This window comes from Trachemys scripta, chromosome 1 (assembly GCF_013100865.1).
Source record: "Trachemys scripta elegans isolate TJP31775 chromosome 1, CAS_Tse_1.0, whole genome shotgun sequence".
NCBI lineage: Eukaryota > Metazoa > Chordata > Testudines > Emydidae > Trachemys > Trachemys scripta.
The window spans coordinates 117777360-117801778 of NC_048298.1; the positions used below are offsets into that span (position 1 = coordinate 117777360).

At 44.3% G+C, this 24419-nt stretch overlaps 1 protein-coding gene across 1 annotated transcript in view; it reads right to left on the reverse strand.

Moving 5' to 3' along the window:
- Positions 1-314: 314 nt before the first annotated feature.
- Positions 315-24419, reverse strand: part of LMNTD1 (lamin tail domain containing 1) — a 321294-nt gene continuing 297189 nt past the window's right edge. Inside the window, exons 16-17 of the mRNA XM_034782870.1 lie at positions 14878-15047; positions 315-428 (exon numbers count right to left, since the gene is read on the reverse strand). Of these exons, the coding sequence (XP_034638761.1) occupies positions 14898-15047 (150 nt within the window). The 3' untranslated portion in view covers positions 315-428; positions 14878-14897. The remainder of the gene's footprint in view (positions 429-14877; positions 15048-24419) is intronic.

Sequence of the window (24419 nt, forward strand, 5' to 3'; positions counted from 1 at the left end):
TATATATAGTATACACTCTCTATATAATGTTTTACATATTATATACACCCTATTATCAGTTATTCCAAATATATAATCAATAAAAAATGTAATGATAATAGTCAGTGAAACAAACTTTCTGGTACATATCAGTCTACACAGAAACAACATTTAAATTCTATAGTGTCACTCAACAACCTACTCTCTTCGTTCCCTGAAGCAATGACCCACATATTACTATTTTTGCTGCAGAGCATTAAGGAGCTCCCCCACCCCTCGTACACACATTCCTATTCATAGATCCTGTGTTAGAAGTTAGAGAAAGTGGTGGGTGTAAAAGAAGTCGGGGTTGGTAGACTGAAGATGTAAGGTGAATTGACAAAGTACTTCTGTAGAGCAGAGCCAGTGGGTGCAGGAGAACCTACGTACATCACTCCACCTAAATTAGGCTGCAAAAGAAAAACAAGATTCCTGTTAAGTTTTAGAGGTAGAGTAAGTGCATATAGCATTAAACCAATACTCTCTAAATTGCCCTTATTTAGTTAATTTAGTTTTTCTTTCCCCTTAATGATTGAAGGGCTCATGAATGGTGCAGGAGACTGAAGTCTTCTTTAGCCATAGAACAGTAGAAATGCAAATATTCGCCATGGCAGTCAGCTGATTTGCCTCAACCCTGACCTGGAGAGATTATTCAACTGTCCATTCAGTTGCTGGTCCTTCTGCTGAGACTGCCACAAGGGAGCCAGTTGGGAGGATGTTGTGAGCTCAGTGCACATTTGTTCACTAGGAACTGGGTTAAAACCACCAACTCATTCACATTTTAGTCACTAGTGTTCTGAGAGAAATTCTGTGCAGCATCTTACAGGTAAAATTGGTAAATCTTAGTCTTTACCAATTCTTTGAGTCATCCAGTACCTCCCCTAGCTCCTTTCTTATAAAAGTGACACCACACAATGGAATGAGTTGAAGGTCACTAGTCAAAGCCATCAGGCAAAATAATAATATATTCTTAATATTAGTGAGTGACAAAAGTGACCAATAATTTTAGATATCTTAGAGAGACCTCATTTTCAGAAAGTGATGAGTGCCCATCTTTTGAAAATCAAACCCCTCTGAAGTGTCTTCAGATGAGCCCTCCAATACTGAAAATTATTAATAAATATTGCAAAAACTAAAATGATCTGAACTGGGGAAAAACAATGGCATGTTTAAATGTACCAATATATTAAACTCTAACAAGATTCTTTTTGCGGATACAGACTAACACGGCTGCTACTCTGAACTCTAACAAGACTATGTATCAAATTAATTTATTGTTTTCCATACTGAAACTGGAAGGGGAACTGACATTTCTGCCCCTGTACCCAAAATTTTGTGCCAAGAAGCTGATATCATCATGACCTTGCAATCTGTAACTCAACTCCAGCTTCCAGTCAGTATACAAATATACCAATGGCAAAGCCAAGCTGGCTAAGAAGCATTCTTTGATTGTTGCTTTAAATAATTATATGGAAATTTAAAACCTAATTATTGGACCACTGAAAACAGGTGTGAAGTCATTACAGTGATGATGCTAATGCTAGAGCACTCACTAGGCATAGGATATAGAGCCTTGATTCATACCCTGTTGAGATCAATAGGAATTTTGATCTGCGCTTTGTGCTCAGGCTCTGAGTTCATTATTAGCAATAATGTTTGTGGACTTATACTGTGATTCTTATTGAAAAGATTCCAAAAACCCCATCAGAGGCATGTTCTGTCCTTGGCTGTGCACATGTGGGTCCAATAGATTTCCAGAGGACAGGTCTGCATACACAAGGCAGAATATGGCTTTAAGTGATTGCCAGTCCCTGAGAAGCACTGCTTCTAACCTGGTGCACATACAAACATTCAGACCAACTCCAGCTCTCCATTATTTACTTAAAAAGCACACTGTAAGAAACACAGATTTTTCACATCTGAAAAAATCTTGGTCACACGTCACTTTTTTGTACATGCAGAGATGGGAGCTGAGTCTAGGATGGCTGCATGATAAAAACATCTTCTAGAGGAATAAGGAAGAAATTGTATTTTTGAAAGGAGGTGACCTAGTGGTTAGAGAAGATGAGTAGGTGTCAGGTGGAATCCTGAGTGCTATAACTGGCTCTGCCATTGATTTGCTGTGTGATCTTGGGAAAGTGGCACAATTTCTCAGTGCCTCAGTTTAATAATATCTAATTCATAAGGGTGTTTATGAGGCTAATTATTACTTAATCTTGTTCCAGTGGTTTGAGATCCTCATATGAAAGGGGGAAAGAATTATTATTATAATCCGATCCCCAGGTCTGGTTTATGATCAACTACCTATAGGGATTAAAACAAAAACCAACAACCCTAAAACAAAACCACCCATTGGCAGGTATCTTGTCATGCAGCTAGTCTTTTATGATCCCTTTCGGCTATTGAATATTTTTAGACACAAACACACCTATTACATAACATTATAGAGTGGAAAGTATTCTCTTTTGTGAAATGTGCATCTTTTTATGTTGGGCTGTGGAATCCAAGACTGAATTTAGGAACATTGGAATTCTAATAGCAAGGCAAACCACTTGCCCATCTAGTCCAGTATCCCATAGATGAGAGTGGCCAGTACCAGTCCAGATGCTTCAAAGAAGGATACAAGAAGCACTATAGTGGACAATTATGGAATAATGTCCTCATAGGATAGCTCTTGGCCTCAAATGCATCTTGTAGCAATGAGTTCCACAGATTAATTATGCATTGAGGGGAACAGTTTCCTTTTATTTGTTTTAAATTTTAATTTTATTTAATATCCCTTGTTGTATAAATGTCCCTTTATCCAGGAGAAAGGACAAATAGGAACACACAATTTACCTTCTGTATACCATAATTTTTTTTCTCTCTCTCATGTTTCCTTTTATTCATCTCTAAACCACAGTCCTAATCTTTCAATTTAAAAGTTTTCATCTAATCATTTAAATTACCACCTCTGGACCCATCTATTTCTGCAGTATCTTTTTTGAGATAAGATGACCAGGACTGAATACAGTATATTAGATGTGGTCATAACATTGGTTTATCTATGAATGAAACCATAGCACCCTTGATTTAAAGAAAGTAAGAGAGAAAGAAGTCATCAGTGACTTAGATATTGGCATAGAAAGTACGCTTATTAAGTTTGCAGATGATACCAAACTGGGAGGGATTGCAACTGCTTTGGAGGATAGGGTCATAATTCAAAATGATCTGGACAAATTGGAGAAATGGTCTGACATAAACAGGATGAAGTTTAATAAAGACAAATGCAAAGTGCTCCACTTAGGAAGGAACAATCAGTTTCACACATACAGAATGGGAAGAGACTGTCTAGGAAGGAGTACAGCAGAAAGGGATCTAGGGGTTATAGTTGACCACAAGCTAAATATGAGTCAACAGTGTGATGCTGTCGCAAAAAAAGCAGATGTGATTCTGGGATGCATTAACAGGTGTGTTGTGAGCAAGACACGAGAAGTCATTCTTCCACTCTACTCTGCACTGGTTAGGCCTCAACTGGAGTATTGTGTCCAGTTCCAGGCACTGCATTTCAAAAAAGATGTGGAGAAATTGGAGAGGGTCCAGAGAAGAGCAACAAGAATGATTAAAGGTTAAACACTGGAAAAAACTGCCTAGGGAGGTTGTGGAATCTCCATCGCTGGAGATATTTAAGAGTAGGTTAGATAAATGTCTATCAGGGATGATCTAGACAGTATTTGGTCCTGCCATGAGCGCAGGGGACTGGACTCGATGACTTCTTGAGGTCCCTTCCAGCACTAGAATCTATGAATAAGTGTTTATCCAATAAACACCAGGAAAATACTGGAAATGGTTATTTGTATTTAAGTGTTTGTCTAGTTGACACGGAGCAGTTGTGTGGATTATGGGAGTGTGATTTCTGAAGTGCACTAATGCGTTGCAAATTAATTGATCTGTGTAGACCCAGATGGTGTGCACTAACCGTTCCTAAGGCCTGGTCTACACTAGTGGGGGGATCGATATAAGTTACACAACTTCAGCTACATGAATAATGTAGCTGAACTCAACGTACTTAGATTGACTTACTGTGGTGTTTTCACCGCAGTGAGTCGACTGCTGCCACTTCCCCGTCGACTCTGCCTGCACCTCTTGTGGCAGTGGAGTACAGGAGTCGACAGAAGAGTGCTTTATGGTCGATTTATCGCGTCTAGACGAGACGCGATAAATCGATCCCCACTGGATTGATCGCTGTCTGCTGATCCGGTGGGTAGTGTAGACATATCCTTAGTGTGCTTTAACATAGTGCTGTTTGAAACAGTGTTATGTTGAAGTGCACTAAGGAACATTACAAAGAGATTACAAATTACACTGTATTACAAATAGAAAGCCCCCAAACTACTAGTTTTTGGACATCTAAATAAAACTCAAAATTGCTAAAAATAACCCATCCCAAAATGAAATTAATAACCCCCCCAAAATAGAACTCCTATTTATTTTCTATCCACTTCCTTATATGTTCTAACATGATTTACTTTTTTGACTGCTGCTGTACATTAAGCAGAGATTTTCACTGAGCTGTCCACGATGACCAAGTATTTTTCCTGAGTGGTTACAATTAATTTAGAACTCAGCAATGGTTAAGAGCAGTTAACTTGTTCCTTCCAAAGTTCATTATCTTGCAGTTGTCAGCAGTAAATTTCATCTGCTATCATAAGGTCTGGCTGCCTACATTTGTTAGATCCTTCTGAAATTCTTCAGTCTTCTCTACTTTCAAGTGGCCTAAATTATTTTGTGTCATCTGCAAATGTTGTCACCTTATTGCTCACCCTCTTTTCCATTTTGTTAATAAACATAGTAAACACCACGTCATAGTACACAGATCCTTAAGGCACTCCTCTATTAATCTTTCGCCACAGTGAAAATTTACTATTTATTCTGCATTTTGTTTTCTATTTCTAACAGTACTTTATCTGTACTTTTAGTATATGTCTTACAATATGGCCTAATAAGAGCTCATAGCTATTGAATGGGAATACTTTTCAGTTAAATTCACGACATCACTTTTTATTTAAGCAAAAATTGACCCCAATGATCCTCATGCCATTTTGATATGATGCTTTTTAAATATTTCTAAGCTTGGGTTGTACTGGACTCCATCCTTAAAATGACAGTGTCAAAGAGCATCATGAAAGCATCAGGCTGATGTTTCAAGATCATTATATTTTCACACAATACACTCATAAAGAATAGTTCTGACATCTGCTGCAATTAGTAGATCACTCGTGCATACTTGGCTCCTTGCATCAGTGCTGCGTGTACTCACTAGGAGTGCTTGTGGTGATGCATCGTGGAGTACATCTCGGGGAGGTAACCCAGCGTACAACTTGCTATCGCCCACAGCACTTCCTTTTGGGACATTTTGGCAATGTATGGGGGGGGCAGAAACGAGTTGTGCAGGGGTGATTGGGAGCAAGGCATCAAGTTCCCATCATGCACCCTTTTCCATCCCATAGTTTTCACACCTTTTTTAAAATCCCACAATCCCATGCGGCGCTGTTCACCGTCTCTGACAGAAACATGGAGCCTTCGCAGCTCTGCGCTATTGTCATAAGCATTCCAAACGCAGATCCTCCAGTATCTGCAGAGCCACAGAAAGAATCCCCGCAGCAGCAGGGGACCTGATGACTCCATGGAGGACACATTGCTGTGGAACACAGCAAAAAACAATTCAAGGTTGTTGGTGGCATTCAGAGAGCAGCGGCAGATGGTGGAGAGCTGCTTTGGGCCCAAGAAACCAGTACAAATTGGTGAGATCACACGGTAGTGTGGGTTTGGGATGATGAGCAGTGACTGCAGGACATTTGGATGCACAATGCCACATTCCTGGATCTATGTGCTCAGCTCACCCCACCCCAGCCTTCTAGCACAGGGACACCAGAGTGAGAACTGCACTGACAGTTGCAAAATGAGTGGCAAGCACTCCATGGAAGCTTGCAATGTTGGTCAGTGGGAAACCATTTTGGAGTGAGAAAATTCACAAGGAGAGCCATTGTCATGCAAATATGTAGGGCTATTAATGGTCTCCTACTTCACAGAACTACGACTCTGGACAATGTGCAGGACCTAGTGGTTGGATTCGTAGCAGTGAGATTCCAGAACAGCAGTGGGGCAATATATGACACACACATCTCTATTTTGGCACCAGCCCACCTTGTCACACAGTACATCAACAGAAAGGGCTGCTTTTCTGGGGTTATGCAAGTGTTGGTGGATCACCAGGGACACTTGGCCAACATCAGTACTGGCAGGTCAGGGGAGGTGCATGATGCTCTCATCTTTAAGAACACAGGACTGTTCAGAAAGCTGAAAGCAGGGACATTCTTTCTTGACTTGTGGATTTCCATTGGTGATGTTGAAATGTTAATAGTGATCCTGCAGGACCCAGCATACCCTTTGTTTCCCTGGCTCATGAAGCCATACACCAGCCAACTTGACAGCAGCAAGGAAAGATTCAACTACTGGCTCAGCAGGTGCAGAATGACAGTTGAATGTGCGCTCAGTAGATTGAAGAGATGTTGGTGGTGTTTACATTGTAAACTGTAACGTGAAGTCTTTAAATCATGATTTCAGGAATTCAGTATCTCAGCCAGAGGTTCTGGGTCTATTACAGGAGTGGTTGGGTGAGGTTCTGGGGCTTGCAATGTGCAGGATCTCAGACTAGAAGATCATGGTGGTCTCTTCTGGCCTTAAAGTCTATGAGTCTACTCATAAGATTGGATCTGAGTGAGAAAAAAATATCCCAATGGTGATAGCTGCCTGTTGTGTCCTGCACAATATCTGTGAGGCAAAGGAGAAAAGTTGACGCTGGAGTGGAGGGTAAAGGTGGAATGGCTGTCTGATGAGTTTAACACAAGGACAATCAGCTCAGTGCTGAGCTATGCAGCTGGGGGAGGACTTGAAAGAGCGCTTTAATAGTCAGCCACAATAACATGGTATGGCTGACTGTGCTGTACCTGGCCCTGAAGTTTTGGGGGCTATTAGGAATTGTGTGGTGGTTGGTGTACATCTATGAATATAACACTGTCTGTTAATGCACCTATGAATCTTGCTGTACATTTATAATAATTACACCGTGTTTGTCACTGATCTGTGAGTTCAGATACCCTGTGTATGGCAATGGTGCTTTCCGAAGTCATTACAGACTGGCAGGAGAAAGCGTCCTACTGCAGAGGAAGAAATAAGGCTGCCATCCCTAGAATCCCTAGCATTGCAGAGTACCTCCATGACAGTTTCATCAAGATGTCTCAGGAGGATACAAGGGACACCCCTGTGTACATAAACAACCTGCTCCACATGCCCACCCTGAGGAATGAAGAGCAGTTGACAATCACTCTCTCTTCCAGTACAAGTAAAACAATGAAAAGTCGATACCTGTGTCCTGCTACTTTGGGGTCAGGCACCATCTGGACATTTAAACATTGCAAAGGGAAATGTATTCACACACATACCTGAGGTTAATTCCCCTGCATTGGGCTCACCTGTGCTCAGCTGCTGGGACTGATTAGACTGCGGTGGAGTCTTGAACAGATCCTGGTTCACAGCATAGCTGAACTCCCTGGTCACATGTCCCCTACCTCCTCCTCCTCACTATTCACAGCAGGGTCTGTATCTTGGGCTCCTTGGAGGTATCCAAAGTGCTCTGCAGGGTGCTGATGGAGTCTCCACCAAATATGGCATGCAGCTCATTGTAAAAGCGGCTGGTCGGCAGCTTGGTACCAGATCAACTGTTGGCCTCCCTGGTCTTCTGCTATGCCTGCCACAGTTCCTTTCCTTTCATGCAGCACTGCTTCTGATCCCAGTCATACCCCTTCACCTAAAGCCCCCATACAATCTGCTCGTAGATGTCCACATTTCTACAACTGCATCATAACTGTGGCTGCACGGCCTCTTCTCCCCACTGCCCGAGCTCCAATATCTCCTGTCTACTCCAGGCAGGAGTTTGTGACCAGCATGGTCAGTTGGTCAGTTGTACACAACAAAAGAGAGCTGCAAGGTGTGCTCGCCAAGCTGAGCCATCAGGAAAAGTCATTTCAAAAATACGCAGGGTTTTTAAGTGGGGGCGGGGTGACAGCTTCTGGCTCCATAATCCCTAGGTTGTGGAGTTCACATACTACAGCAGTCAACATCGGACTGCGAGGGTCCAGGGCATAGGTAATCTGGTTTAGCGGTTATGGCTGGGTTGTGTCAAGGGGCAGTGTAGCGGGGCGGCCTGGCTTCCAGGCGCCCCAGGAAGCGATGAGCCAGAAAAGCCGCCCGAGTGGGCGGAGCCACCGCGGCCTGTCCCCGCCCCCCGGAAGTCAAGGGGCGGGGCAGGAAGTATAAAGGCCAGGCCCCAGCGCTCAGTAGCTGGCCGGCAGCGGGAGAGGACAGACGCTGGTGCCCGAGCTCCCGCGGACCTGAGCCTGCCGAGAGCCCGGTATCCTGAGGAGGACTGGCCGAGCCTGCCGAGAGCCCGGTATCCTGAGGAGCAGTCTGAGCTTCCCCCCGCCGAGGGCCCAGAGGGAGCGACAGACCTACCTGGTGCTCGGGGCCCGGAGGAGCCCATGATCTGCGACCCAGCAGACGGAACTCAGGAGGAGCAGGTACCCATGGAAAAGGAGATGGGAAGTGGCCTGGGGATAGCAGACCCCGAACCCATGTCAGTGTGTTGCGGTCAGGATCCCCACTGACCGCGCGGCAGACGGACTGCTGCGGATAGGGCCCCGGGCTGGAACACAGTAGAGTGGGTGGGCCTGTGTTCCCCCCTGACACCCCGCGCCGGGTGGCAGTCTCTCCTCCTCCTTGTCCAAGGGGCCTGGGCCCCTGACAGACTATCCGTTGGCTGCCCCGCCCTGACCTAGGGCCTGGGCTAACCCAAACTGACCCAGCCCCTGCTACAAGGCCTGGGCCACTGACTGACTATTGGTGTGCTGCCCCGCCCTGACCCAGGGCCGGAGCTGTTAATTGTGTGCTCAGTCCCTGCATAGGGGCCTGAGCTCTAAACTGTTAATTGTGTGCTCAGTCCCTGCATAAGGGCCTGAGCCCTGAACTGTCAATTGTGTGCTTAGCCCCTACCCAAAGGTTGGGGCCCTAACTGTTATTCACTTTGTAGCGGGGCGGCCTGACTTTCAGGCGCCCCAGGAAGGGACGAGCCCCACCCCGGAACTACTACAGGCAGCCACAAGGCAGTAGTCAATGAGTAGGGCTCAGAGTAATCACCAGAGCTGAGATCAACAGGCAAGAATCAGGATCAGAGTCAGGCTGGGGTCAGAGACCGGAGATCAGAGGTAATTACGAGGCTGGAATCAGGAGGCAAGAGTCAGGGTCAGAGTCAGGCTGGGGTCAGAGACTAGCAATCAGAAAGCGAGGTGAGGTCTGGAGTCACAGCAGACCAGAAGTCTGCATGGTTTCTCAGATAGCTTCCTGGGCCACCCTCCCAATTTAAATAGTGAGCATGGGCCAATCAGAAGGCCACAGGGTGCTGTCATTCTGAATCCTTTGGGTAGTACTTCCTGCATTGCCTAATCTACACAGTGCTCCTTGGATCTAGCTCTACATGGCCTCCTAGTGGCAAAGTGGCAATATCAGCAGTCCCAGGTTCCACAGACCTTGGTTCTAGTCCCATGGATCTTTACAGAGGCATTGTGGGAGAGCTGCTGGAGGATTGTTAGGGTTGACATAGGTCATGCAGTGTCTACATTGGCACTCTGTCAACCTCAGTACATCAACCGTGGCTCAATGCTGTCCAATGAGGTGTTGTTACTGCAGTGCTGTAATGGGGTGTTCACAGCAGCGGGAGACAAATTTGAGTGTAGATACATGCACAACTAGGTTGACACAAGGTGACTTACATTGAACTTCATAGTGTAGACCAGTTTTCAGTACTCCTGGGTCTAGTGACTTCACTAAGACCACTTGGCAGTGGATAAGAGTAGACTATAATCACACTGATATGGCTCACCTCCAAATTAAGATGACAGGAAAAAAAACATTAGGGTAATTCTTGTAAAACTTGGTGTAAGCACAGAGAACAAAGGTAGACAGACATCAATGCCTGATTGATGGATCTGATGCTGTAGATTGATTATCTCACTCTCCTGCCCAGTGGAGGAATCTACATGGACTACAAAGAGAACACAAAGGGACTTTCTACGGGAGTAATTGATCAGAGCAAACTGGCAACTTTAAAAGGGAATCAGGTGGGTTGCCTTTTTTTCATTTTAGATTAAGGTTAAGAATGGAGTAGTCACCCTGTTTATTAAATCTCCAAGTGATAATGAAATAAAGGTAATGTATTCACAAAGATAACATCTTACATTACAGTTATGTAGACGCTTTTCATCACAAAGGACCCCGAAGTACTTTACAAGCTATGGTTCAATCCTACAAAGTGAGGAGAACCTCCTGAGTGGAAAAAAGGGCCTGGAATTCCCATGGAAGTTGTGGTATCCCTCCCCTCCCCCCCCAACACACCATCCAGGCGGTGCTCAGCACTTTGCAGCATCAGTCCTTTATAAATGCAACACCTTGCATGAGAGAGTAAGAACAGAAGACTAAGTTCCAGATCCTCAGCTCGTGTAAATAAATTGCAACCATTTACATCAGTTGAGAATTTGGTCCTAGGAATCAGATTGCTGGATTTTATTCTCAGCTCTGCCACTTGATCACTGGGCATTTCATTTAACCTCTCTGAGCCTCAGTTTCTCCATTTGTAAAATGGGGATTGTCACAAGGTGGCCCTGCCCCCTTAAGAAGGAAGAGGCCAGTGCACCTGTGACTGGTCCACTGACTCCCAGTTGGACTATATTGGAAGGAACATGGACAAATCAGTAAAGTGATCGAGAGAACAAACATGGGGCTTTCGCTGCTCCCTAGAAAAGGGATATTGGCTACAAGCCAGGATGCCTGGGTAGTGGGAGAAGGAGACTCTGGAGCAAGAGAAAGACCCAGGGGAGTGCTCCTGTGGCAACTATCCTGTACAAAGGGCAGGGAGGTGGGAAAGAATCCAAGACGGACATGAGACTTTTATTAAGCCCAGGGTGGGTGGACATTGTTATTCCATTGTTACAAGGAAGACTGGAGCCTGAAGAAAGTCAAGAGTGAAAAAGGTGGCAGAGCATAAGGTGGTTGGAGTTATAGTATGGCACTTGAGCTTAAATCCTTGAGCCAGGTAATAATGAATTATCCATGACAAGGGATCCTCTGCCCAGGAGAATATTTGAGGAGTATTAGCAGTGACCCGGAGAAGGGGGTAAACTGAGGCTGGGCACCTGCAGACATCTTCCTGCCAGGAAGAGGCACTGGCATGGGGCCTGACAAGTAACAGGGTTATTAATACTTCACAGAGTGATGTTAGGCTACAAACATGCAATTCTTTTGTATTGCATAAATGTGTTACATTGCTTTTGTTTTGTCTTTAAGGATGACATTTTTAATCTCATCTGTTATCAATTACACTACACTCTCTTTACAACTCCTGTTGGATGCTAAACCTTGAGTGTAATGGAGAAGCTGCAAAGGAATGTAATTAAATTAGGAATCTTCTAACATGCTGAGAATACATTGTAATTAGGTCCAAGCTGTGAAGTTCAGGAGCCTGCCCCTGCTTCCATTGGCTGAAGATGAAATAGCAATTCCAGATCTGAATTTTCTCCAACGTTCTGAGTTAGCCCACTATAAAGAGAGTGAGCACCTGCAAAGTTTGGATCTGGAGATGGTCTTCTTTGACTTCATGAGTGTTCTTACCTGGGGCTTTGGTTCAGGCTAGGGCTGTCAAGCAATTAAAAAAATTAATAGCAATTAATCACACTGTTAATAATAGAATACCATTTATTTAAATATTTTTGGATGTTTTCTACATTTTCAAATATATTGATTTCAATTACAACACAGAATACAAAGTTTACAGTGCTTACTTTATATTTATTTTTGATTACAAGTATTTGTGCTGTAAAAAACAAACAAAAGAAATAGTATTTTTCAACTGACCTAATACAAGTACTGTAGTGCAATCTCTTTATCATGAAAATTGAACTTACAAATGTAGAATTATGTACAAAAATAACTGCATTCAAAAATAAAACAATGTAAAATTTTAGAGCTTTCAAGTCCACTCAGTCCTACTTCTTGTTCAGCCAATCACTCAGACAAACAAGTTTGTTTACATTTGCAGGCGATAATGCTGCCCACTTCTTGTTTACAATGTCACATGAAAGTGAGAACAGGCGTTGGCATGGCACTGTTGTAGCAGGCGTCGCAAGATATTAACGCACCAGATGTGCTAAAGATTCATATATCCCTTCATGATTCAACCACCATTCCAGAGGACATGCGTCTATGCTGATGACAGGTTCTGCTCGATAACAATCCAAAGCAGTGTGGACCGACGCCTGTTCATTTTCATTATCTGAGTCAGATGCCACCAGCAGAAGGCTGATTTTCTTTTTTAGTTGTTTGGGTTGTGTAGTTTCCGCATCGGACTGTTGCTCTTTTAAGACTTCTGAAAGCATGCTCCACATCTTGTCCCTCTCAGATTTTGGAAGGCACTTCAGATGCTTAAACCTTGGGTCGAGTGTTGTAGCTATCTTTAGAAATCTCACATTGGTACCTTCTGTGCATTTTGTCAAATCTGCAGTGAAAGTGTTCTTAAAATGAACAACATGTGCTAGGCCATCATTCGAGACTGCTATAACATGAAATATATGGCAGAACGCGGGTGAAACAGAGCAAGGGACATACAATTCTCCCCCAAGGAGCTCAGTCACAAATTTAATTACTGCATTATTTTTTTTTAATGAGCGTCATCAGCATGGAAACGTCCTCTGGAATGGTGGCTAAAGCTTGAAGGGGCATATGAATGTTTAGTATATACCTCTACTCTGATATAACATGACCTAATATAACATGAATTCGGATATAACATGGTAAAGCAATGCTCCGGGGCGGGGCAGGGCTGTGCACTCCGGCAGATCAAAGCAAGTTCGATATAACGCGGTTTCACCTATAACACAGTAAGATTTTTTGGCTCCCGAGGACAGCGTTATATCGGGGTAGAGGTGTATCTGGCATGTAAATACTTCGCAATGCCGGCTACAAAAATGTTATGTAAATGCCTGTTCTCAGTTTCTGGTGACATTGTAAATAAGAAGGGGGCAGCATTATCTCCTGTAACTGTAAACAAACTTGTTTGTCTTAGTGATTGGCTGAACAAGAAGTAGGACTGAGCGGACTTGTAGGCTCTGAATTTTACATTGTTTTGTTTTTGAGTGCAGTTATATAACAAAAAAAAATCTACATTTGTAAGTTATACCTTCATAACAAAGAGATTGCACTACAGTAGTTGTATGAGGTGAATTGAAAAATACTCTTTCTTTTGCTCATAATTTTTACAGTGAAAATATTTGTAATAAAATATTAATATAAAGTGAGCCCTGTACACTTGGGATTCTGTGTTGTAATTGAAATCAATATACTTGAAAATGTAGAAAAACATCCAAAATATTTAATAAATTTCAATTGGTATTCTATTGTTTAACAATGCAATTAAAACTGTGATTAATCACAATTAATTTTTTAATTGTGATTAATTTTTTAAGTTAATCGTGTGAGTTAACTGCAATTAGTCAACAGCCCTAATTCAGCCTCATTTTAGGGATCTTGATTTGGGCCCAGCTTTCTCATGAAGCAGCCTTGAGGGTGCCATAGACTTTTAAAAATATAGCTCTGATTTTCTTTTTATTAGGGCTGGCTGGTCAAAAATTTTCCATCTGTATTGTTTTTCATTGAAAAATTGGATTTTCAACTACAATTTTTTCCCATGAAAAGTGTTAACTTCCTGTGGAAAATTTCAATATTTCATCAAAAAACCCCAAACAGTAAAATATTTTTTATTCAAAATGATACCCCAGTGCATCATGGGAGTTCTAGTTGATGCACCTTATGCTCCTGTATGGCTCTCTGGACAGACTACATCTTCCAGGATGCATATTATCCAGGGACTCTTAGGGAGCAAAACAATTTTAAATACATCAGAAGCAGGAAGCCTGCCAAACAGCCAGTGGGGCCACTGGATGATCAAGAATGTCAAGGGTGTTGCAGAGAAGCTAAATAAATTATTTGCATTGGTCTTCACTGGAGAGGATGTGAAGGAGATTCCCACATCTCTGAGCCATTCTTTTTAGGTGTTATGACTCAAAAAAGCAATCTAAGAGTCACTGTGGATAGCCTTCCGAAAACATCTGCTCAGTGTGCAGCGGCAGTCAAAAAAGTGAACAAAATGTTAGGAACCATTAGGAAAGGGAGAGAGAAAAAGACAGAAAATATTATAATTATATAAATCTATGGTACGCCCACACCTTGAGTACTGCATGCAATTCCGGTTACCCCATCTCAAAAAAAGATATATTAAAATTGGAAAACGTACAGAGAAGGGCAATAAAAATGATTAATGATATGGAACAGCTTCCATATGAGGAGAGATGAAAAAGACTGGGACTGTTCAGCTTAGAAAAAAAGAGATGACTATGGGGGGATAGGTGGAGGATAGGTCCATCAATGGTTATTAACTGAGATGGTCAAGGATCCAACCCCATGCTCTGGGTATCCCTAAACCTCCAACTGCCAGAAGCTGGGAATAGATCACTCCATAATTGCCCTGTTCTGTTCATTCCCTCTGAAGCCTCTGGCACCGGTCACTGTTGGAAGACAGGATACTGGTCTAGTTGGGCCATTGGTCTGACCCACTATGGCCATTCTTATGTTATGAGAGACACTCTCTGTTCCAACCAGCTCTAATTTTTATCTTATTCCTGCAAGGGAAAAATAAAATAAATGTAAAAGTCTGACCTTAGGTTAAGGGTAAAGCTTCACCATGTTGAGAAAGGTGGTGGACGTGGCATTGGGGGCTGGAAGGAGAGGTTCTGCACTGACTGTAAGAATTGTAAACCGGCCTTGTGCTGATCACCCAGTGTGAAGAATGTCCCTGGAAGGAGGAGTTTCAGGGTTCCTTTCCTATCCTGTTGTGTAAATACGATATGATTAGCAGAAAATGACCTGCCTGAACCAAAACCACAGATCTAAGGCTCCCAAACATGGGGAATGGCCAAGATATGAATCTGAATTTTGTTGATCAGTCTCATCTCCTGAACAAGCTGATCCAGAACTGTGGACCTGAACACGCCAAACTCTGAGGAGCTTGAAACCTAAATCAAAATTTTGCCATTAAGCCCATCTCTAACCTTTTAAAATAAAAGCTCCTTTTCTGCCAATAACATAATGTAGACTGGGGACCCACATTTTGTGGGTTTCCCAAAGCTTAAGTCCCCCCAGACATCTTCCACACAGACTCTTACTCCTAGGTCTCCCCTTCCCCTCACTCCAATGAACTCTTTTCCTCCACTAGTAGGTTCATCCGGAGTGCAAAATATTGTATATGCAAATTTGTCATCTTTCGCTTCTTACATAGCATTGGCTCAATTGTCCACGACAAGTAAAATGGAAGAAGGACCTTGAGGAGGTAAGTCACATACCAATTTCATCAGTATGCTCTGTTCACTGATAACACACTGGGTCTCCTGGGATCCTTGTTAAGCCCACAGATGGGAATTGCAGCTTGTTTTCTCGATTCACTGCCTTTGGATGAGATCAAAACTTTCTCTGGAATGAGTTCCAGTGAGCTGTGACCCTAGGAATAAACTGTTTGTCTGTGTACACCTATTGCTTGTTCAGTATATTTACTCCTCATGATTTGTGAGGCTTTTTTCATTGAGTTGGACACAGTGCTGTACAGCTGCATCACTGTGCAGATTGCACAATGTGATAGGGAAATAAATGAAAATCCTAAACCTTGGCATAGAAAAACTAGTTTGGTTCCAGACTTGCTGCACTTTACCTCCTTTCTTGCAAACACAGAAGGGGTTTTGGGCAGAACTCAAAGCCTTCTGGTGCTCTTCTTGCTGAGTGTCAGATACAATACAACTCTTTCAGAACAAAAGTGAAAGCCCTTAATGTACTGCTTTTGTATAGTTTCTAGGTGCATTTCAATATGTTTAAAAAATGAGTGAGTAACTTAGTTCCTGTATGCCATTTGGTTCAGCTCATAAAGCCTCATCCTAAAAACCAGGCAAATTCTGAGGCTCCACAAATGTCCCCCCTAAATAGGTGTGCAGAGCAGATCTAATGTATGCCCATTTCATAGCTGACAGCAGCCCCAGGCAGGATCCTCTTCCCCACCCCCATGCAAATGGTGCCCTTGCAAGAACAGGGATAATCTGTTGTGGGGAAACTGCAAAGGTGGGACTATTAGTAAGTTATGTATAAACATGCAAACCCACACTCGATGTTGCTCTTACATGTTCCTCCATGCCTGCTCCACAGATATTGCCAGAAGCCAGAAGCCAAGAGTTAAATCTCCGCCCTACGACCCTGACTGCTGGACATTGGTTTTCTATCTGCAACATCTGCCACAATTTTTTCCTTAAAAGGGAAAGTACAATCTCTCCACCCCAACATGGCTTCTTCTCTCCCCATTCCATGCATACTCATCATATCACTTAGCAGTAAAAACAGTGCGAGTTATTAAAAAAAAAGTTTTGGCTCCTAGTATTTATTCCCCAGCCTGGTCTAACCCGTTTCCCTTTCTTTCTGCCAAACCAAAGGCAATTTAAATAATTTACACCCCCCCCCCAAGTGCTTTTATCTTCTGGGGTTTCAGCCAATTTTCCTATCTACCTGCTCCCAAGCTAATTAAAAATAGCATTTACAAATTATCTTGGGAAGATCACAAAACTTGAAACAAGTCTCTAAGGTAAAATAACACTGGGAGTATATTCCAGAAATAACATCCCTGGAAACTTGGAGCCACATCCTTAGGCGGTATAAAGCAGCATAGGTTCATTGAAGCCAACAGAATTAGGCCCATTTACACCAGCTGAGGACTTACATATATATATATATAATATAAATGAATTCAGTGCTCATAAAAAGTGCTACACTGACTGCCCTGGGTACTGTAATCCTCTGTGTTATCAATAGAATACAAGAACCTGGAAGGAAAGACAGATGGACAGACAGACAGATACACATCATCCTGCCCCACCAATGTCCTTCAGCTGGAGTATGGGGAAGAATTCCTTTGAGAATAGCTCCACAGCCAATCACTCTTCAGCTTCTCTGGCAAGACTCTCAACACAGGTGGAAGGTGGGATTGAGGATGGGTGATCTGATTCAGAAAACGTAAGAAACTCTGGCACATAGGCCATCTTTAGAACCAACGTCCTTTAAAAAAATTATTTTAGGTTCTGAAGCATTTTGATAACTTGGCACTTCTGAATTCTCATTAAAACAAGAAGGGAGAAAAAATGCCACAAGGAGTGTGACCATTCTCCTGACATTTCTTGCTGAATCTTGCAGACTCAAGAGGATCAGATGTACATCCAAACTTGTGATTATTTATCTAACTTGAACATGAACTCTGAAGCTTTGACTGTGCACTTGTCATGCAGGCAGATGTCTTCTAGGAAGAAGACTGAGGCCATCATCTCATTTCATATAGAACATTGGAAAATAAAAAAAATGGTAATAGACCATATCCCCAGCCTTATTCCTGTCCTGCTTTGTGCCATTCTGCTGGATGACAAGCAGCCAACACGGGACAGTTGGAGACTTCTGGATGGGATAGAGCTGATATGGCTGGTTCTGTACCACCCACTTGCTGCTGATATAGGAAGCATTGCCAGAGAGAGTGGCTGTAGCTGGAGCACTGTTCTACTCTGACAATTTTCAGCTGTCATAAAGGATCCCTGGGGGACTGTTACCCATGGGGCAAGTGACAGCAGTCCTGAGATAGCTCTGACTAGTGCCAGGGCTGCGTCCCAGAAACCAGCAGAGTAGAAAGGTATTGTTAAGCCACCTTTGAATTGCCAGCCAGAGGATCAGGGACAAAGACTTGTAACTACTATCACATGATTCAAACAGCTCTAGAGATGAAAGGCTCCATTGCCAAGTCACTATTTTCTAAGACATTCAGATAGCCAGAAACTTGAATTTTTCGAAGTTACACCACTTCACTTGCCATGACAACCCCTCCTTTCATTGACCTCTGATGCTCTTATCAAGTTTAACAAACACATACACATCATCTCGCTGGGAACCAGATCATGAAGTGCATGAGGTGAAGGAAGGGGAGCAAAGTAGCCGAAAGAAGTTCTCTTATTCTGGGGCTGGTTCTCTGGCATGCTGTGGTGCAATCTGCTCTAAGCTGTGCTGGCTGGCCATGGACACCAAGAGGCTGTCTGCCAGCCAGAGATTGCCAGAGTGCAGTACTGTCAAGCCACATCCCCTGCTTTTTCTGTCCCTAACTCCCTTTCTACACTGGTGCAGGGTCTTACTCAAGCCAGCGACTGCCTCACACCAGGAGAATCCCGAGACGAGGAGATAGGGATGGTTTACATCCCCTTTGCACTGCCCCCCAGAGAACCTGTATCTATATATCAGAGGATGCTACTCCAAAGACAATCAAACACATGCATCATCATTAGTATGCTAAGCCCTGCTCTAGCATATGTTATTACTTTGGTCACACATTTCAGCTGGGAACATAGATCTACTCCAGCTGGATGTAAATATTCATAGACTTTGTTTATTGCTGACTCACTAGAAGATATATGTGGAACTATCTATGCCAGACTGGTGGACTATGCACCACATTGTTTAATACAGATATAAAAATGCTCTAATTTACTGAAGCAGTGTAGCTATGTGACACAAACACTAATCAAGCTGGTGATTCCCCTAGAGCCTGGTACAAATCACATCTCCTATTTCCCATATCTTTATTTAGCTCTTTCCCCCCCCCCCCCAGTTTAGAAGTAGTCTTAGCACTGTTGAAAAGTACTGGACAAACAGCCCTGGAGAATAAAGTTATCTGTTTCTCTGCAGAGCAGTGGCAGTACAGCCTCACCCCAGCAATGTGACACCACATTATCCTCACCAACTAACAGCAGCATTATTTTCAAAGTGTTCTGACCCCACAAATCTGTGTACAGGATTTTGTAAGACCCTACAAGAGCCACGAAATCCTGGCTATGGTCTTTGGTTATTTCCTTTGGATGAGCAAGTCCACATAGCTTTTCTGGAAGATTTTGAAGCTTTTTTCTTAGACCAGCTGAAAGCAGGCAACATTCAGTTAGGTTTTTGCAACTGAAAAAAACTGAGCAGCTCTGAAAGCTTGTGTCTCCTGAGGAGAAGGTTCAAACTGGGGACCATAAGTGGGTGTAGGAGACTTTGTCAAATACCGTACTACATCTGACAGAGAGCCACAGAGCAGCCACACTTTAATGGAGGCCATGGGACCAGAGTACCCCCTCAAGCCAAGATGCAGCAGTGCTGGGGCTTGTCCACTCTAGCGCCCCCCTATTGTCAGCCAATCTGGTTCTGCAGTGTTCTGATTCTTTTGTAGCCCAGCCCTCCTGCCAGGGCACCTTTCAGTTCAGTCCCCTTCCAGGCCAACAAAAGTCTAACTGAAAATCCAAATAAACATCCCAACAAATGATGGTTCTATCCCTATTGGGCTACACTGAAGTTCCCTGGTCTTCACTCCTCCTCTCAGGCCTGCAGACTTCTTCTCTGTTCTGTAAGCTGAGCACTGTCTCCCAGGGCTTTCTCCCTGCAGACTCTTTTCTTCCTTGCAGGTTTCTCCCACTGCCTACCTGAGCGGTTTTTAAGTTATTGGAATACCACACTTCCCCTCCCCAGGGATTCCAGCAGCTTCTCCCAGGGACCTCCCTGCTTCTTACAGATCCTGCCTCAGGGTCTTCCACAGGAACCTAACCTGCTCCCTGTAGGTCCTCTCCCTGCAGGAACCTCCTGCTTCTTGTAGCCACTGCCATAGCTTTCTCACCACAACTGTTGTATCTCAAGCATTTTTATGAGGCCCAGTATTCACCATGCTAACACCTGAACCCACGAGTCCCACCCCCTCAGGTTGGCCCCATTTCCCTTTAAGGGCCAGTCACCCTGTGATACACTTACAATATTACAACAGCACTCGTTTCCTCCTCCTCTGGAGGAAACAACTCTGGGGGCGAGAGGTTAGTTCAGATTCAATGTCCTCTCAGTCTTTGTCTGCTCAAATGGGTGCCAGTAAGTACCAGCTGGGAGAATGTTTTCTGTCCACTGAGAACTGGACTGAGATCTGCCAAGTTATTTCACAAGACTATGTTCTCATACACATCATGTGTATATGACCAAGCACATTTTGGACACTACTTTAATTGAACAGCTCTCTGTGCCACCACTTAAATCCCACTTAAAAGCTAATTTGAGGGCTTAAGTGAATATTAAGTTCTGCATATGCCTTCTGATAGGGTTTAAGTTGGACCTAAGTGAACCATACACTTGGTGCTAGTTGTCTGCACAGGGGTGAAATTGTATTCTGGGTCTATGCAAGAACTGGAAAATAGGGTTTAAGGAAATATTTGATGATATGTCTAATTTAGCATTTCCTTTTGGACAAAACAGGTAGAAATGCCAAAAAAGTAAGCCTAGAACAAAACCAGTGAAATCATGGAAACAATGTCAACTCACGGTGGTTTTGCAGTTATAGCGAGCGACGGCATCATGTCATCAAAGCAAACCACCAAGCATGTCATTTAGTGAATGAAGCCTAGTTATAAGGCAAAATATTTGCCATGCATTGTAAATGGTTTCAACAATTGTCTGTCTTCTTTGTCCTGAGGTCTGTACACAGCATGAGGTCTTGCTTGCTGAATCAGTGAAGCCCAGTCCTATAGGCTCATGAAGTAAAATCTTGCTTTCCAGAGTGCGACTCAGTTTATTTCCTGGCACATTACCATCCCATTCATACTGGTTTTTATAAGCCTGGATTCTGATTGAGGACACCATGTTCTGACCCTAAAGGCCATATCTTCAAGTTTTCCAGATCCGAAGAAGAGCTCTATGTAGCTTGAAAGCTTGTCTCTTTCATCAATAGAAGTTGGTCCAGTAAAAAATATTACCTCACCCTTCTTGTCTCTCTAATGTCTTCCCAATACATTTAGAGCAAGACTACAGCTGCTCTTTTGAAGAGGTGAAACTCTAATAGGCAATCTGCCTGATTTATGTACCATGAAGCATGACTACAGATCGAGAAGACTCTTATTCATTAGATAATTTATTTGAAATGATAAATCCAGCTTGGTTATTATAAGTTACCAAATGAAGAGTAAAGGGACATTTTTGTTTTGGCCCACCTTTTTTCTTCTGTTTTCTAGGCTCAGGTGAATATTCCTCCCCAGCCCCCAATTTTATTTTGTTTAAATAAATAATACTTCACACGATATAGCTCCATTTCTTCAAGGTGCTTTACAAACATGCATTCACTTAGGCCTGGGCTTACTCAGCCAGCGTGACAGAGGTCTGGCTCAGGGTTTCCTAGCCAGCACCCTGTCACACACCTCCCCCTTTATGAACTGCCATGTTTGTCCTTCCTTGACCTTTCTGCCCTCATCCGGTGGGCTTCATCTGGGGAAGCCTCTCCCCCTCTTTCGGGCAATCACCTGCATCATCTCCTGAGGGTTCCTTCATCCCGCACCCACAAAAAGTACACTGGTTGGCGGGTGGATGTCCCTATAGCTCTGTTGCCACCCACAGGTCCTCACACCAATCGCACCCCTGCGGGCGTCCCTTCTCCTTTATCCCCTTTTCTTCAGGTAGAGGGTTGAAGCCAATCCCGACCTCCTGCTGGACACCCCGGGCCTCGGGTTCTCCCAAGCCACCAAGCTCCTGTTTCTTCTCCTGGGAACTGTGGTGTGGGGACCTCCAGTTGCCCCTTTTCTCTTTCTAAGTGGCTTGGGCTGGCCATCTCCCCCACACCTCCTTCCCCTCTGTCTACCCTATCCAGGTTCTGTTGACTAGGTTTCTCATGTTCATTACCCTGAGGACCTTGCTGCTTTTCCTCCCTGAGGCTTCTCAGTCAAGAGCTCCCCACCCCCTTCTTCAGGGAACCTTTCCTTTTCCATCTGGGGGGAGGGCCCCAGTCCATACCCAACACAACAGAGTACAGTAACCTCTCTACTACCCCGACCCGCTTCCATTTAAAGCTTCCCTGCACTTCTAGGGGCACCCGGGCCACCAGGCAGTATCTCCTGTCCCCATGGATACACTCCAGGGCCATCTGTGCATCTGGAATTATCCAATGCGGTTTTATCAGCCCCCTCTGGATGAGCGAGCAGGCTGAAGCTGTATCCACCAGGCCCCTATGGGGTTTCCTCCCCACCCTTACCGGGATGGTGGACAGCCTCTGCCCCCTTCTCCGCCCTCCAACATTAGTTCAGCTGGAAAATTCGGTCCACCCACATTCCATATCTGTGCAGTCCCCCTTTTTATGTCCTGGCTGCCCACCCTCCCAGCAAACAATCACACCAACTCTACTGGGAGCTGCTTGGGATTCCTCCTTCCTCTCGGGGCCTTTCCCAGGAAAGCGTTCCCGCAGCTTCTTCCCCAACTCTCTATCTTTACAGGGTTGGCCCTTCCTTTGGGGAACGTCTGCCTCCTGTGTACTCCTCGGTCAGCTTGACTGCCGCATCGACCATACTTGGCTGATGTCGCCTGACCCAGACTCGGATATTCTCAGGGAGGCCCTGTAGTAATTGATCTAGGATGAGGGCATCCATTATCTCCCCCACCATTTGCTTCATTATCTCCCCCATCGTCTCGGGCCTCAGCCAACGGGTGGCCCAGTCCATCATCTCTAAGCGAATGCCCAGGGCCACACAGCCCCCATCCATCGGGCTGACCAGAAATTTTGGCAGTATTTCTTCATCGACAGGCCCACGCAGTCTAGGATGGCCACCCTCACGTCTCATAGTTTCGGGCTTGTTCCTCGCTCAAGGCCATGTAAGCCACTTGAGCTTCTCCCACCAGATAGGGAGCCAGCCGTAAGGCCCAGGTTGCCCTATCCCATCTGGTGCCCATGGGTCTCCGCTTGAATATACCAAGGAAGGCATCTGGGTCAAGCCCATTTTACAGAGTTCCAAGCACGGCAGCCGGGTGCCATCTCCTACTGTGAGACTCACCATTCGTTGCTGCTGCACACTGTCCTGCTCTCTTACAAAGTCCTGTAGGCTTTTCTGCTATTCTGCCTGCCAGGTTAGCAAGGCCTGTCTCTCGGCCTGGTGGAACTGCCGGAAGCCTTGCAGGGCCTTCTGCATCTGCTCCTGCTGTTTGATGAGCCATTGCAGGGTCTCCTCCATCTCCAGGCTGCCAACCACGTCTGTTGGCTCAGGTCCCAGACAAGCCCCCATGTGTAACAGGGAACAGGTGGTCCCCTCTTTCTTCTGCCACATTTTCACCCACAAATCAACCAGAGACCTCTGCTTTGGTGCTATCACGCATGCTCTTTATTTACAGTTGAAGTTCCCACCACCTTGTAGCTACAGACAGCGTCAGGCTTGCAGCCTCAGGGACTGTTGGCTTCTGCAGCCTGCAGGGGAGAGCAGCCTCTAACTCCCTAGCTCCTCCCTTTCCTCTCCCCGCAGCTTCCTGCCAGCCTTTATGTAGCCCCTATGGGTGTTTCTTTAAAGTCTTTAAAATAAATGGTACTGGTATACTCAGCTGATGCACACATCATATGTCCTTTGAAGTAAATGCAGCTACGCTGATTTACACCAGCTGAAGATCTGGTCCAATGTGTTAAAAATTATATTACATTTATACAACCCTTTTAATCTTGAAGTACCCCAATGTGCTTTGGATACAGGAGTCAGTATACCCACATAGGAAATGTCCCTGCCTCTGGGATAGGGAGCAGAAACTGCATAACTGCAACATAACACAGTCTACAGTAAATCCATCCAGCAATCATTGCAGTCGTTTGGAGTGCAGAAGGCTTGACGAGACAGATTAGAGAGTAGCAGACTTTTGGCCCCTTTCCAGAAAATTAAAACGATCCATTTTCAAGGCTTACACAACTTCCCCCCCTCCTCCCCCAAAGTTTCAGAAATGAAATTTGAGATGAGGATAGTTTCCTTTGGGAGAACATGGTAGATGGAAGAGCACTTGATAAATGATGCTTATAAATGCTGAGGGGAATTTTTTGCCTCTGCCTGAACTGATGAAACAGCAGAGGTCACTTTTATTTTTTTCTGTCCATAGGATATACGACAGAATTATTGCAAGACAAAATGCCTCATTTTTTTTCTGTTTTCACTTCAAACTAGAGATAAGCTCAAGCTGCAGAGCCTCAGTATGATGTACATGCAGGGCCGGCTCCAGGCACCAGCCGACCAAGCACGTGCTTGGGGCGGCACCTTGGGGCAGGGCGGCGCTCGACTTTTTATTTATTTATTTATTTATTTTGGATTCGGCGGCGCGACGCTCGGAGGGGGGGG